This window comes from Petromyzon marinus, chromosome 55 (genome assembly GCF_048934315.1).
Source record: "Petromyzon marinus isolate PM22_M1 ecotype Great Lakes invasive population chromosome 55, UKy_Petmar_22M1.pri1.0, whole genome shotgun sequence".
Lineage (NCBI taxonomy): Eukaryota > Metazoa > Chordata > Hyperoartia > Petromyzontiformes > Petromyzontidae > Petromyzon > Petromyzon marinus.
This window is the reverse complement of record NC_133721.1, coordinates 9,706,182-9,720,966: the sequence shown is the minus strand read 5'-3', so window position 1 is coordinate 9,720,966 and position 14,785 is coordinate 9,706,182. Positions and strand designations below refer to the sequence as shown.

The 14,785-nt window shown below is 51.4% G+C and overlaps 1 protein-coding gene across 2 annotated transcripts in view; it reads left to right on the top strand.

The window, feature by feature from the left end:
* Positions 1-14,111, top strand: part of CCDC39 (coiled-coil domain 39 molecular ruler complex subunit) — a 37,052-nt gene extending 22,941 nt beyond the window's left edge. The window contains exons 15-21 of one of the 2 annotated variants that reach the window (XM_032975010.2): positions 287-446; positions 1,103-1,209; positions 3,435-3,575; positions 5,404-5,583; positions 7,383-7,489; positions 10,603-10,781; positions 11,304-14,111. In XM_032975010.2, coding sequence (XP_032830901.2) covers positions 287-446; positions 1,103-1,209; positions 3,435-3,575; positions 5,404-5,583; positions 7,383-7,489; positions 10,603-10,781; positions 11,304-11,362 — 933 coding nt within the window. In that variant the 3' untranslated portion in view covers positions 11,363-14,111. Of the gene's footprint in view, positions 1-286; positions 447-1,102; positions 1,210-3,434; positions 3,576-5,403; positions 5,584-7,382; positions 7,490-10,599; positions 10,782-11,303 lie in introns of both variants that reach the window. The other variant, XM_032975009.2, reaches the window with a different exon arrangement.
* Positions 14,112-14,785: the final 674 nt, after the last annotated feature.

Genomic DNA, 14,785 nt, shown 5'->3' with positions numbered 1-14,785 from the left:
GGTTGGCAGGCACGCGCGTGTGTCCCGCGCCTCCGATTAGCACGGTTGGCTGTGTACGGTGCGAAAGAGGTTGAACGTACACCCACGCACACACACACACACAGGTATGTATGTTGAACTTCTTGGTCAGAGGTTGGCAATCGAAATAACAAGAAGAGACATTTTTTGTAGTTTATTTCAAGAGCCCCGCTGCAGTCCGGACCCCTGCTCGTGGAGAGGGGGGGAGGGGAAGGGAGGGGTGCACGGCCGCGGTGTCGTTGACACGGCCGTTGTTTCGGGTGCCCAGGCCGCCCAGGAGAAGGAGGAGATGCAGAAGGAGGGAGACGAGCTCGATGCCAGAATCCGCCGCGCCGAGAAGGAGATCCGTGCGATGGAGAACACGGTGCAGGTGGTGAACGGGCGCAACGCGGCGCTGCGCAGATCGCACAGCAAGGTCCCGCAGGGCGGTGCGTACACGGTGGTACACACGCAGGGCAGTGCGTACATGGTGGTACACACGCAGGGCGGTGCGTACACAGTGGTACACACACAGGGCGGTGCGTACACGGTGGTACACACGCAGGGCGGTGCGTACACGGTGGTACACACGCAGGGCGGTGCGTACACAGTGGTACACACGCAGGGCGGTGCGTACACAGTGGTACACACGCAGGGCGGTGCGTACACGGTGGTACACACGCAGGGCGGTGCGTACACGGTGGTACACACGCAGCGGTGCGTACACGGTGGTACACACGCAGCGGTGCGTACACAGTGGTACACACGCAGGGCGGTGCGTACACAGTGGTACACACGCAGGGCGGTGCGTACACGGTGGTACACACGCAGGGCGGTGCGTAGGGAACGGTGCACGCAACGTTAGCACGTGACACGGTGGTGCATACAGCACGGTACACGCACGGCGGTACGCACGGCACAAGCTAAAGCAAAACGGTTCATGGTGCTCGCGCGGCGAGCGTCAGGACGAGTTTTAATCGGCGAGCAAAGTTGCGGCGCTGCAGGCACAGCCTGCACGGCACCACGGGACGACTGCTGTAGGCACAGCACCGAGGAGTCTCTCCCCCCCCACTTCCCCCGCCGTGCGTACCGCGTGCTCACGCAGGCGCCGAGCACGAGGAGAGGCTGCGTCTCGAGGAGCAGAAACGATCGCTGGAGGAGAAGCTCAAGTTCAAGAGGCGCCAAGTCCGTGAGCTCCAGCAGGACCTGCAGGTTAAGGGGCGCGGCGATACGATGAGATCGGACGCACGCACGCACGCACACGCACGAACGCGCACACGTGCATATACGCAACATTACACAAATACATATGCAAGCATATACTGTACGTACATCTACACGCGCACAAATGTACACAGACACGTCGTGTGTAACGCCGTTTCGTTGTAACGATCTTTGTCTTCCTGCACAGATCAGCCCGTGTATGGAGGAAAGGGGGACATGGGCGTTGCCCGTAGGGGCATGTCTCTGCCCACGTATGGCCTTGTGTAACCCGAATCGAGGTGTCTGTTGTATCGATTCAGCTCACGGTTGATCCGGCAGCCGCGTGAGAACCATCGATTCATCGCGGGTTAAATCGCCGCCGTGTCGAGATTCACCGGCAGGAGAGATCCACGCGATCGATCGATCCCATCGTACGTGTGCGGGTTGAACTTCTTTCGCGCCGTACGCTGCCGACCGAGCTAATCGGAGGTGCGGGTGAAGGGCAGGAAACTGAGCACAAAAAGCAGTTCTCACGAAATGAGTTCGGTCGTGTGAATCGCCCCCCTATTTTTTTCCTCTTTGATCGTCTTAATACCTGCACCATCGGTGATTGGGTCGCATTCCGTTTTGATTGCGCCATCACGGCTTGTAGGGGGCAGCCGACCGCTAGGTTCAGCCGAGCGCTGGTTCGGCTCGCATGCGCCAGCGGATGAGAAGGGGGCATCCTACACCACGGTGAGGTCCTGAGGTTGGAAATTCGAAAGGAGGCCTACGAAATGGTGATCCTTATTTTTTATCCGACCTCAGAGACATGCCGTTGAGGATGATGATCTTGATCATCATCATCGTCATCATCAAGGGCACCACGGTGGCTAGGAGATGTTAGCTACGCCTGGTATACAGGAGGTCGTGGGTTCGATCCCGATCCTGACGCCTGTTGTGTATTTGGAGTTTGCGTGTCCTGCCCGTGGTCGCGTGGATTTTTGCTCAGGGTCCTCCGGTTTTTCCCTCCACATTCAGAATCGACATCAAGCGTTTAGAGTATCTGGCTGCTGCTTTAAATGTCCACGTGATGATAAGCCACTTCGTTGAGCTATCATTTGTGATGGCCAGGTCGCTTCTGAAAGAGAGCTGTACAGCTCAGTGGGCCTTACCTGGTAATATAAAAAGAAAATAGTTTAGTTTTGATGATGATAATGATTTGATGTGTAATTATTCTTCCCGTCAGTGATGCAGTGGTTTCATTGAATAATTAATTGTAGTTTGTCTCCATTTAATTTGTATTTGCTTTTATCTGTTCCCATTTTTCCCTAGCTTTTCACTTCTGTTTGTCGCGTAACAGTGACATTTCGCACATCATTCTCATGTGATTTGCAATAATTGCACACAATCGATTCCTAAATGCACGAATTGAACGAAGCGTGAGCCTAGTAATCAATATTAATTGATTAAATGATGACGATGTTGGTGATGAACTGAATCCATTCAGCCGGCATGACGAATTAATTCATTCCCTGATTTCTAAGCCGCCGGTCCTAGTTGATAGGGCCTTTAAATGAGTACCTGCTGGAGTGTGTAACACATCAACACAATGGAGGGAGACAAAGGCAGCTAGGCCGTGGTTCTTTCCACACCGCTAACTTGGGTGCCAGATGCGCTTCTACGGCCGTCTGGAACGCTCTTGCTTCCGATATTGGGAAGCCACTGGGAGATATGCACCTTTAAATCATCACCTAGATCAGGGGTGGGGAACGTCCGGCCCCGCGGGCCGTACGAGGCCCGCAAAATCATTTGGTCTCTGGCCCTGCCAAGGCAACCGCAGGCGGGACTCGAAATTCAATAAATCTAGGAGCAAACCTGGAAAAGCAGTTGCGAGTAGCAACAACATCGTCAATACCGGCTAACATCATCGCACGCCTCGCCAAAGAGAAGCAGGTTCCAGCCATCGCATTAGGGGCGAGTTAATTAAATGTTTGACCAAATATAACGGGCAAATTTTTCAGTTGATAATTTTGTATGGCCCGCGAATGATGTTTTAAAAATATCCAAATGGCCTCTGACAGAAAAAAGGTTCCCCACCCCTGGTCTAGATTGACAAACTCATTTATTCACAACTGCTTTTTTGAGTTTAGCTTGTTGTCCTTCCCCCCGCACCTCCAATTAGCACGGTTGACTACGTGCGGTGCGTAGGAAGTTCAACGTACATGCACACATACGTACTTCCTGTCGCGCAGGTGATGAATGAGAGCATGGATGAGCTGCTGAGTGAAGGGGACGTGCAGGAGGGGGACCTGAAGGGGCACAGCGACAGCGTGCAGCAGCTGAAGAAGGAGATCAGAGAGCAGCAGGAGAAGATCGAGCGGGGAAAAAAACAGGTGAGCCGGGCCATCCCCTGTTCGATTCCTAGCCATGGGGATCCGTCGTGCCCTCCGCCGGTGGACGGTTCATGTGTTTTGGACCGTTAGGTCAGCTCTGACTGAACTCAGCAGTGCGTGGTGGTGGTAGTGGTGGTGATTGTGGTGTTGTTGGTGTTCGTGGTGGTGTTAATGGTGGTGTCGCGGTTAGCACGCTGCGCTACGAACCCGGCGATCCGAGTTCGATTCCCGCTCATGGCCAATACCAGTGATGATTATCTGAATCGGTCCTGGGCCTTCCTTAGATCGACTCAGCCTCAAATGCGTCCCTGGTGCGATGTGTAAAAACATCGCAACTGGGGAGACAAAGGCGAAAAGGCGTGGTGCTGGGCACCCACCCCCTCGTGTGGCATAGTGGCCTTCATAGGTGCTGCTCGCTAACAGCACTTGTCCCAACAGTCTGTTAAGGCTATACGAGGGATCTTTATCTTCTTATACCTGAGTGTGGTTAGCATGCTGCACTTTGACCCTGGCGACCAGAATTCAATTCCCGCTCACGGTCAAGACGAGTGAAATTATCTGAACCATTCCTCGGCTTCCCCTAGTTTAAAATGAGTACTTGGTGCGAGACTGATGCTGACCCTGATGATGTTGCGACTGCTGAGGCTGATGCTGATGCTACTGCTGAGACTGTAGTTGATGCTACTGCTGAGACTGATAATGATGCTACTGCTGAGGCTGATGATGACCCTGATGATGATGCTACTGATTACCTAGATGATGCTGATGCTACTGCTGAGACTGTAGCTGATGCTACTGCTGAGACTGATGCTGATGCTACTGCTGAGACTGTAGCTGATGCTACTGCTGAGACTGATGCTGATGCTACTGCTGAGACTGATGCTGATGCTACTGCTGAGACTGTAGCTGATGATACTGCTGAGACTGATGCTGATGCTACTGCTGAGACTGTAGCTGATGATACTGCTGAGACTGATGCTGAAGCTACTGCTGAGACTCATAATGTTGCTACTAATGAGACTGATGATAACCCTGATGATGATGCTAGTGCTGAACATGACGATGCTACTGCTGAGACTGCTAATGATACTACTGCTGAAACTGATGACGACCCTGATGATGATGCTACTGATACCCTGATGATGCTTCGACTGCTGAGACTGATGACAACGCTGATGATGACGCTACTGCTGAGACTGATAACGACTCTGATGATGACGCTACCGATCACGATGATGACGCGACTGCCGAGACTGATGACGACGCTGATGATGACGCTACCGATCACGATGATGACGCGACTGCCGAGACTGATGACGACGCTGATGATGACGCTACCGATCACGATGATGACGCGACTGCCGAGACTGATGACGACGCTGATGATGACGCTACCGATCACGATGATGACGCGACTGCTGAGACTGATGACGACGCTGATGATGACGCTACCGATCACGATGATGACGCGACTGCCGAGACTGATGACGACGCTGATGATGACGCTACCGATCACGATGATGACGCGACTGCCGAGACTGATGACGACGCTGATGATGACGCTACCGATCACGATGATGACGCGACTGCTGAGACTGATGACGACGCTGATGATGACGCTACCGATCACGATGATGACGCGACTGCTGAGACTGATGACGACGCTGATGATGACGCTACCGATCACGATGATGACGCGACTGCTGAGACTGATGACGACGCTGCCGCCGCCCCTGAAGCTTCGCTGCGCGGTCGCGCGCTCTTCACCGCTCCGCCCACCCCCCACCCCCACCCCCCACCCCCCGTCTCTCTCCGCGCCGGCCCGCAGTGCTCCAGGCTGTCCCGCGAGTTGCGCGCGGCCGCCAAGAGCCGCGAGGCGACGCCGGCCGAGAGGGACGTGGCCCTGCGCGAGCTCCGCGACTTTGGACGCGCCGTGACGCGCCTGCTGTCCGACATCCTGGGCCAGAGCCCGGAGGTGGCGGGAGACGTGCACGTGTTCTTCCAGCAGGTAGCGCCGCTGCACAGCCTCGTCCACGAGCGTCAGAGTTGTTTTTTTGTGTGTGCGTGCGTGATTAGTTTGTTGCCCTTACCCACCCCGCAGCTCCGATTAGCACGGTTGGCTGCGTACGGTGCGAAGGAAGTTCAGCATCCATACATACATAGACCCACACAGAGACACATAGACCCACGCAGAGACACATAGACCCACACAGAGACACATAGACTCACGCAGAGACCCATAGACTCACACAGAGACCCATAGACTCACACAGAGACCCATAGACTCACACAGAGACCCATAGACTCACACAGAGACCCGTAGACTCACACAGAGACCCATAGACCCACACAGAGACTCATATACTCATACAGAGACCCATAGACTCACACAGAGACCCATAGACCCACACAGAGACACATAGACCCACACAGAGACCCATAGACTCACACAGAGACCCATAGACCCACACAGAGACACATAGACCCACGCAGAGACCCATAGACTCACACAGAGACCCATAGACTCACACAGAGACCCATAGACTCACACAGAGACCCATAGACTCACACAGAGACCCATAGACTCACACAGAGACCCATATACTCATACAGAGACCCATAGACTCCCACAGAGGCCCATAGACTCACACAGAGACTTATAGACTCCCACAGAGACCCATAGACTCACACAGAGACACATAGACTCACACAGAGACCCATAGACTCACACAGAGACCCATTGACCCACACAGAGACCCATAGATTCACACAGAGACCCATAGACTGACACAGAGACCCATAGACTCACACAGAGATCCAGACTCACAGAGACCCATAGACTCACACCGAGACCCATATCCTTCCTCTGCACCTCTGATTTGCACAGTTGGCTACGTATGGTGCAAAAGAAGTTCAATGTACGCACGTACATTTCCAAATTAATTAACTTCGCGAGTAATTTACCACATCTGGGCCATGGCAACGGCCAAATTTTTCATCTCTTAGCATCTCCATTCTGTCATCACTAAACGTTAAAGTGTTAATGTCCTTTAACAACGTAATTGTAAAACATTTTTTTGTATTAAATCTGTCCTTCGAAATCTGCAATTGTGGAATGTTTTGTGATGTTGTCTGCCGGCCGAGCCGCCCCCTCTTGATAAAGAGCGTCTTCGCTCTGCGGCCTTTACTTCGATGGGGAAGTAAACTTCTTGATGCTCAGAAACGTTATTTTTATTTATCCTGGAGGGGAAAAAATCCGATGAGCTGTGAAGCTCTTTTCCGCAGATGCATACCTGTCAACCCATATGGTTCACCCGTATTTTTGTGCAGGAGAATTGAGTTTTCAGTTCCATGCGGCGTACAGCCGTTTCAGTACGGGCAAGAAAAAAAGTGTCTATTTGTTTGTGTTTCTCCCTCGTGATGGGACTTTTGTTGGATGAACGTTGAGATTTGTAAGAGCACGGGGTGACCAATACGGTCTGAGTTGGTCTGTAGTAAAGTTGGGCACCGATAAGGCGTTGACAGGTTTGCAGATGTTCCAACATTTCCACAGACGCCCCCCCCCCCCCCTTATAACTTGCGACGATTCCGACCGCGCCTTTTCCACGACGTCACGTGACTGACTTCGGCCCGTATGTTTTTACGCTTAGATCCACGGGGCACTATTGACCAGGCTGTCGGCAAAACAATGATTGTTGTATTTAACGCCCATACCGACGCAGCGGTACTCGTGAGCAAAACCCTAGGCCGTCGATTTAACGGCCTGCGGTGTCTTTTGTTTGTTTGTGTGTTTTCGTGGGAACGCAGGCTGGGATCACTCTGCCATCACCATCGTCTTCCACGTCATCGTCGTCTTCCAGCAGCAGGCAGAGCTCACGCCTTTCTTCTGCAAGATCCTCTGCATCATCAGTCCGGTACCGTAATGTCTGCAATTCCTACGTATCATTTGATATATATATGTGTGACGTAGATTATTCCCCCCGTATAGCTTTAACAGGCTGTTGGGGCAAGTGCTGTTCGCGAGAAGCACCTATGAAGGCCGGCAGGGTACAATGAGGGGGCGGGTGGGTGTAGCGGTTAGCGCGCTGCGCTACGAACCTGGCAACCCAGGTTCGATTCCCGCTCACGGCCACCACCAGTGACGATTATTTGAACCGGTCCCGGGTCTCCCTTAGATTGACTCAGCCTCAAATGAGTACCTGGTGCACTATGTAAACACGAGGGGCACCCACCCCCTCGTGTGCCGTGCCGGCCTTCATAGGTGCTACTCGCTAACGGCACTTGCCCCAACAGTCTGCTAAGGCGATATGGGGGATCTTTGTCTTTGTGTAATGAGTGTGTGTGATGAGTGTGTGTGATGAGTGTGTGTGTGATGAGTGTGTGTGTGTGATGAGTGTGTGTGTGATGAGTGTGTGTGTGTGATGTGTGTGTGATGAGTGTGTGTGTGTGATGAGTGTGTGTGTGTGATGAGTGTGTGATGTGTGTGATGAGTGTGTGATGTGTGTGTGATGAGTGTGTGATGTGTGTGTGATGAGTGTGTGATGTGTGTGTGATGAGTGTGTGTGTGTGATGTGTGTGTGATGTGTGTGTGATGAGTGTGTGATGAGTGTGTGATGAGTGTGTGTGATGTGTGTGTGATGAGTGTGTGTGTGTGTGATGAGTGTGTGTGTGTGATGAGTGTGTGTGTGATGAGTGTGTGTGATGTGTGTGTGATGAGTGTGTGTGTGATGAGTGTGTGTGATGAGTGTGTGATGAGTGTGTGTGTGATGAGTGTGTGTGTGTGATGAGTGTGTGTGTGTGATGTGTGTGTGATGTGTGTGTGATGAGTGTGTGTGTGTGATGAGTGTGTGTGTGTGATGAGTGTGTGTGTGTGATGAGTGTGTGTGTGTGATGTGTGTGTGATGAGTGTGTGATGTGTGTGTGATGAGTGTGTGATGTGTGTGTGATGAGTGTGTGTGTGTGATGAGTGTGTGTGTGTGATGAGTGTGTGTGATGAGTGTGTGTGTGTGATGAGTGTGTGTGTGATGAGTGTGTGTGATGAGTGTGTGTGTGTGATGAGTGTGTGTGATGAGTGTGTGTGTGTGATGAGTGTGTGTGATGAGTGTGTGTGTGTGATGAGTGTGTGTGATGAGTGTGTGTGTGTGATGAGTGTGTGTGTGTGTGTGATGAGTGTGTGTGTAATGAGTGTGTGTGATGAGTGTGTGTGATGAGTGTGTGTGTGTGTGATGAGTGTGTGTGTGTGATGAGTGTGTGTGTGTGATGAGTGTGTGTGTGTGATGAGTGTGTGTGTGTGATGAGTGTGTGTGTGTGATGAGTGTGTGTGTGATGAGTGTGTGTGTGTGTGATGAGTGTGTGTGTGTGATGAGTGTGTGTGTGTGATGAGTGTGTGTGATGAGTGTGTGTGTGTGATGAGTGTGTGTGTGTGATGAGTGTGTATGTGTGATGAGTGTGTGTGTGATGAGTGTGTGTGTGTGTGATGAGTGTGTGTGTGTGTGATGAGTGTGTGTGTGTGATGAGTGTGTGTGTGTGTGATGAGTGTGTGTGTGTGATGAGTGTGTGTGATGAGTGTGTGTGTGTGTGATGAGTGTGTGTGATGAGTGTGTGTGTGTGATGAGTGTGTGTGTGTGTGATGAGTGTGTGTGTGTGTGATGAGTGTGTGTGTGTGATGAGTGTGTGTGTGTGTGATGAGTGTGTGTGTGATGAGTGTGTGTGTGTGTGATGAGTGTGTGTGTGTGTGATGAGTGTGTGTGTGTGATGAGTGTGTGTGTGATGAGTGTGTGTGTGTGATGAGTGTGTGTGTGATGAGTGTGTGTGTGTGTGTGATGAGTGTGTGTGTGTGATGAGTGTGTGTGTGTGTGATGAGTGTGTGTGTGTGTGATGAGTGTGTGTGTGCGATGAGTATGTGTGTGTGATGAGTGTGTGTGTGATGAGTGTGTGATGTGTGTGATGAGTGTGTGTGTGTGATGAGTGTGTGTGTGATGAGTGTGTGTGTGTGATGAGTGTGTGTGTGTGATGAGTGTGTGTGTGTGTGATGAGTGTGTGTGTGATGAGTGTGTGTGATGTGTGTGTGTGATGAGTGTGTGTGTGTGTGATGAGTGTGTGTGTGATGAGTGTGTGTGCGATGAGGGGGGTTGTTAGGGTTTGGGAGCCGAACAAAACGGTGACACAGCCGGAGTGATCTCAACCCCTGCCTGTCCCTGCCGAGCCCACTTACCTTCATTAACTGTGAAAGTTACGTCTTTGACCTTTGACCTGGTGGAAAAAGGGGGAAGAGAGGGTTGTGGGTGGGGGGGAGCAGGGGGAATCTATCTACGGGACATTTTTCTCCAGTATCAAAATGATAGAAAAAAACAACAATCGCCTTTACTCCATCTGGCAATAAAATAGGAGGTGTCGAGATGTTCAAACACCAATCTGTCCTTGCGTTTGCCCGCACGCTCGCACGCCTGACTGTTCCCAACGTTCTTCACCCCGGCTCCTGCTTCTCCATGCCACGGTGGCTAGGAGATGTTATCTCCCTCGCCTGGTATGCAGGAGGTCGGGGTTACGATCCTGACCCTGACGCCTGCTGTATATTTGGAGTTTGCGTGTGTCTGTCTGTCTCTCTCCCCGATGGTCCCGTGGATTCTTTTTTCATCGGGTCCTCCGGTCTTTCCCTCCACATTGAGAACCAACATCGCGTGTTTAGAGTATTTTTCCTTCGCACCGTACGCAGCCATTTCCCTGTGACAAGCCACTTCGTTGGGCTATCATTTGTGGCCAGGTCGCTTCTGCCAATTGAAGCTAATAGCTCAGCGGGCCTTACCTGGTAAAATAAAAGCTTCGTTTTATTTACTTTTAATGATTTACTTACCTTACCTACGCTGTGGACTCGTGTCGTATTTTTGCATTGCTTGTTGTTGTAACGTTCTGACCCTGTGGCCCCTGCTGGAGACGTGTGAAAATGATTCTTCGTAGCTCATTGGATTCCTCCTCCAGTCTAAGTTAAAGATTGCGATTCCCCCTGCCACTGCGCCGCCACCAGCAGCGGCGTTGGGTCCCAGCGAGCTTCGCCGGGGGCTGCGGTGACGACCGTGCAGCTGGGACTGGAGCTGCCGCCACCGTCGCCTTCGTCTCCGCACGGGGGCACCCCCGCGGGCAGGAGCCCCGGCCCCACGGGTTCCGCGGCTCCCAGCGGCCGCGGCTCGGTGGCCGAGAGCACCAAGGGTGAGAAGCGACGCGCGAGGCCGCAGGCCCGCAGACTTGCGGCCGAGCTCTGTGGTCCTCTGCGTGTTGAGATGCTTTCAGCATTTGGTACACGTCGGAGGAAACTGGGAGCGCCCTGAGTCGACCCGCGCGTGCGAGGGCGCAACACTCTATCCCATACAGAAGGGACGGGTGGACATTAGTCCACATTATTTTCCGTGCTGTTTTACCGCCTTATCCTGGCGACCCATGGCATGCCACTTGACGCCTACGGGAAGGGAGTTTCGCAACATCCGTGCGGTTGATCATCCAACCGTCGCTGCTGCCTCCACAGTGCTGGAGGTTTACAGGTCACGTGCGGTGTGACCACCAGCAGCCGTGCGTGTGTTTGTGCCTGGGCGTGGTGCCGTGCCGGTCACCCACCACCTCGTGTGCCGTTTGCCGACCTTCATCGATGCTACGTGTGAACAGCACTTGCCCCAAACAGTCTGTTAAGGCTATACGGGCAATGTTTGTCTTTGCTTTTTTGTGTGTGTTGTGCAGGAAGTGCAAAATCATCTCGGCCGAGCAGTCGTGAAAGTCAGCGCAGCACTCGGCGATAGCGTCATCTGTTCCAACGCAGCCGTTCCCGACGCGTGGCCAACTCGGCACCCAAGCACAAACTTCCAATTTCGATTTAAAGCTTTCGTGACTGCAAGGATTCATCTTCTTTGGTTCTTTCGGTAAAGTCACCATGTAGAATGAGAATACAATAATAAATTGATAAAATAAAATAACACAATAATATTCTCACGACGTTTCGGCCACAACACAAGCGGCCATTCTACGTGACTTTACCGAAAGAACCGAAGAAGACAAACTTCCAACATAGACAAAGACAGGGTAAAGGTCCCCCCGTATAGCTTTAACAAGCGCTGCTCGCGAGTAGCACCTATGAAGGCCGGCACGGCACATGATGGGCGGTGGGTGGGTGGCCAGCAACACGCCCGGCCACATTTGTCTCCCCGTCGGCGATGATTGCGACAAACAGATACTCATTGGACCGGTTTATGTTCTTAGCTCTTTCGGTCGTTTGTGTTATGGTCGAAACGTCGTGAGAATTTTGATTGTTTTATATATGTTTTATTATTTTATTGTTTCCCTTCAACGTGACTTTACCGAAAGAGCTAAGAATATGAATTACTGCAGTCACGAAAGCTTTCAATCAAAATTTGGACCGGTTTAGTTCAGATAATCGGCTCTGGCGTTGATGTCCGTGAGCGGAAACCGAACTCGTGTCTCCGGGCTCGTAGCGCAGCAGGCTACCAACCACTGCGCCACCGCTCCCCAACATAGAACACGGGCACAAACCAACGCAGGGGGCTTGGTGAACCGGGCCTGTAATCCAGCACCGGAGGCAAGATTACAAATAAGCAGACAATACGCCTCACTCGCGTACATGTCCTTCCACGTGAAAAGGATGACGTTATTTTTGACACATCCCATCAGCTAGCCGCACAGCCTACCGAGAGGGTCGCAATTTTAATGAGCGTTGGTTCAGTACAAGCAAAGCTGCGGCCCAGGTTATTGAAACAGGGATTGGCGATCGATGGAGATTTGTGAGACGCCCATAGCCGCTATGCAGAAAGGTGGCCAGACAATATGATAATCATTTACTTCCAAGATCCACACCTGATCATGTGGAGGGGGCAAAGGTTGGTGGATCACGACGAGAGATTTCGTGAAACTCCGTTCCCGTGGGTGGGCATCAAGGAGTATTGTATGTTGAACGTCTTTCGCAGCGTACGTAGCCAACCGTGCTGATCGGAAGGACAACAAACTACCGTATAGGTCTCTCTGTGAGTCTACGGGTCTCTGTGTGAGTCTATGGGTGTCAGTGTGAGTCTATAGGTCTCTGTGTGAGTCTACGGGTCTCTGTGTGAGTCTTTGTGTCTCTGTGTGAGTCTATGGGTCTCTGTGTGAGTCTACGGGCCTCTGTGAGTCTATGGGTCTCTGTGTGAGTCTACGGGTCTCTGTATGAGTCTATAGATCTCTGTGTGAGTCTACGGGTGTCTGTGTGAGTTTATGGGTCTCTGTGTGAGTCTATAGGTCTCTGTGAGTCTATGGGTCTCGGTGTGAGTCTGGATCTCTGTGTGAGTCTATGGGTCTCTGTGTGAGTCTATGGGTCTCTGTGCAACCTATGGGTCTCTGTGTGAGTCTGAATCTGTGTGAGTCTATGGGTCTCTGTGTGAGTCTATGGGTCTCTGTGTGAGTCTATGGGTCTCTAAGTCTATGGGTCTCTGTGCGAGTCTATGGGTCTCTGTGCGAGTCTATAGGTCTCTGTGAGTCTGGATCTCTTCGTGAGTCTATGGGTCTCTGTGTGAGTCTATGGGTCTCTGTGTAAGTCTGGATCTCTGTGTGAGCCTATGGGTCTCTGTGTAAGTCTGGATCTCTGTATGAGTCTATGGGACTCTGTGCGAGTCTATGGGTCTCTGTGTGAGTCTGAATCTCTGTGAGTCAATGGGTCTCTGTGTGAGTCTATGGGTCTCTGTGTGAGTCTATGGGTCTCTGTGTGAGTCTATATATGTACGTATGTTGAACTTATTTTGCACCGTACATAGTCAACCGTGCTGGTCGGAGGTGCGGGTGGAAGGACAACAGACCACCGTTCCTTCGTGCATCGTGTCCAGCCCAGGCCCATGTACTTTTCTTCGCAGTCAACTGGAGTTCTCGAATTATCGATTGTTCCCCACTTCCGTATGTTCCTCTTTTTGCCGGCTCTCGGTGTAATATTCAAAAGCGTGCATCTCTCCGTTCTTTGCGTAACTTCTCTGCTTTGTTCCATCTTCATTCGCGTAGGTGATACGGACCGTGAGTGTGTGTGTATATTCGTTTAGACATGTGACGTGCAATTTAAACTGAACTATAAACTAGTTTTATTTTACCAGGTAAGGCCCACTGAGCTATGTAGCTCTCTCTCAGAAGCGACCTGGCCGCAAATTATCGCTCAACAAAGTGGCTTATCACGTGGAAATGTGGAGGGAAAAACCGGAGGACCCGAATAAAAATCCACGCGACCACGGGGAGAGCAAGCAAGCTCCAAATATTCAGTCGTCAGGGTCGGGATCGAAACCCACGACCTCCTGCATACCAGGCGAGGGAGTTAACACCTGACCACCGCGGCGCCCAATCTACAATCGTTTATCTTTTACGCATTCGCCTCTTGTTACTAGAGCATCCGTGTTACTGATCCACGCGTGCTGGATAAAATGGGATGAAATTCCAGAAGTCTTGCGTTAAGTGATTCGTGTATTTGTGAAGTGTACACGTCGGTTAATATTACACTTGAGTAAAATGACATTTGGGAAAGTGTTGAATTGTGTACGTGGATTTATATGCATCGGTGACAAACCGAGCTGTGGGTCACCCGTGGCACTTTCAGATGCGCTTCTGCGGCCGTCTGGAACGCTCTTCCGATATTAGAAAGCCGCTGGGAGCTATGCACTTTTAAATAATCTAGATTAAAAACTAATTTCTTTAGTACTGCTTTTTGTGTTTAGTTTGTTGTCCTTCCCCCGCACCTCCGATTAGCATGGTTGGCTACGTACAGTGCGAAAGAGTTCAACACGCATACATACAAACACACTGTGAACCCGGCCACCTGAGTTCGATTCCCGGCCACGGCTAACATCAGTAGCGACCTGATGTCAGAGCCTATCTTGGGCCTCTCCATTCATAAACCTGCAATGAACAAGCTGTGGTGAAGTATGGTCAAACAAACCCCCCTGACCAACAGCATGGCGAGACTTTTAACGAGCACTGGACTGAGGATGAGCTGTCAATAATTGAAAAAAAAAATCAGAATCTGAATATTTATACCGGAGGAATCCGATCAGCTATAAAGCTCCTTTTTCACAGGTGATCCTTATAACGGTATCCCCCGGGGATACCAAATAATACAAACTGGCCGAGGCAATTAAATATGTTATTTCTGGGACACTATTTTTTCCAGGGGTGTACTTCACTCCGCGACTGGGGTAACCAAT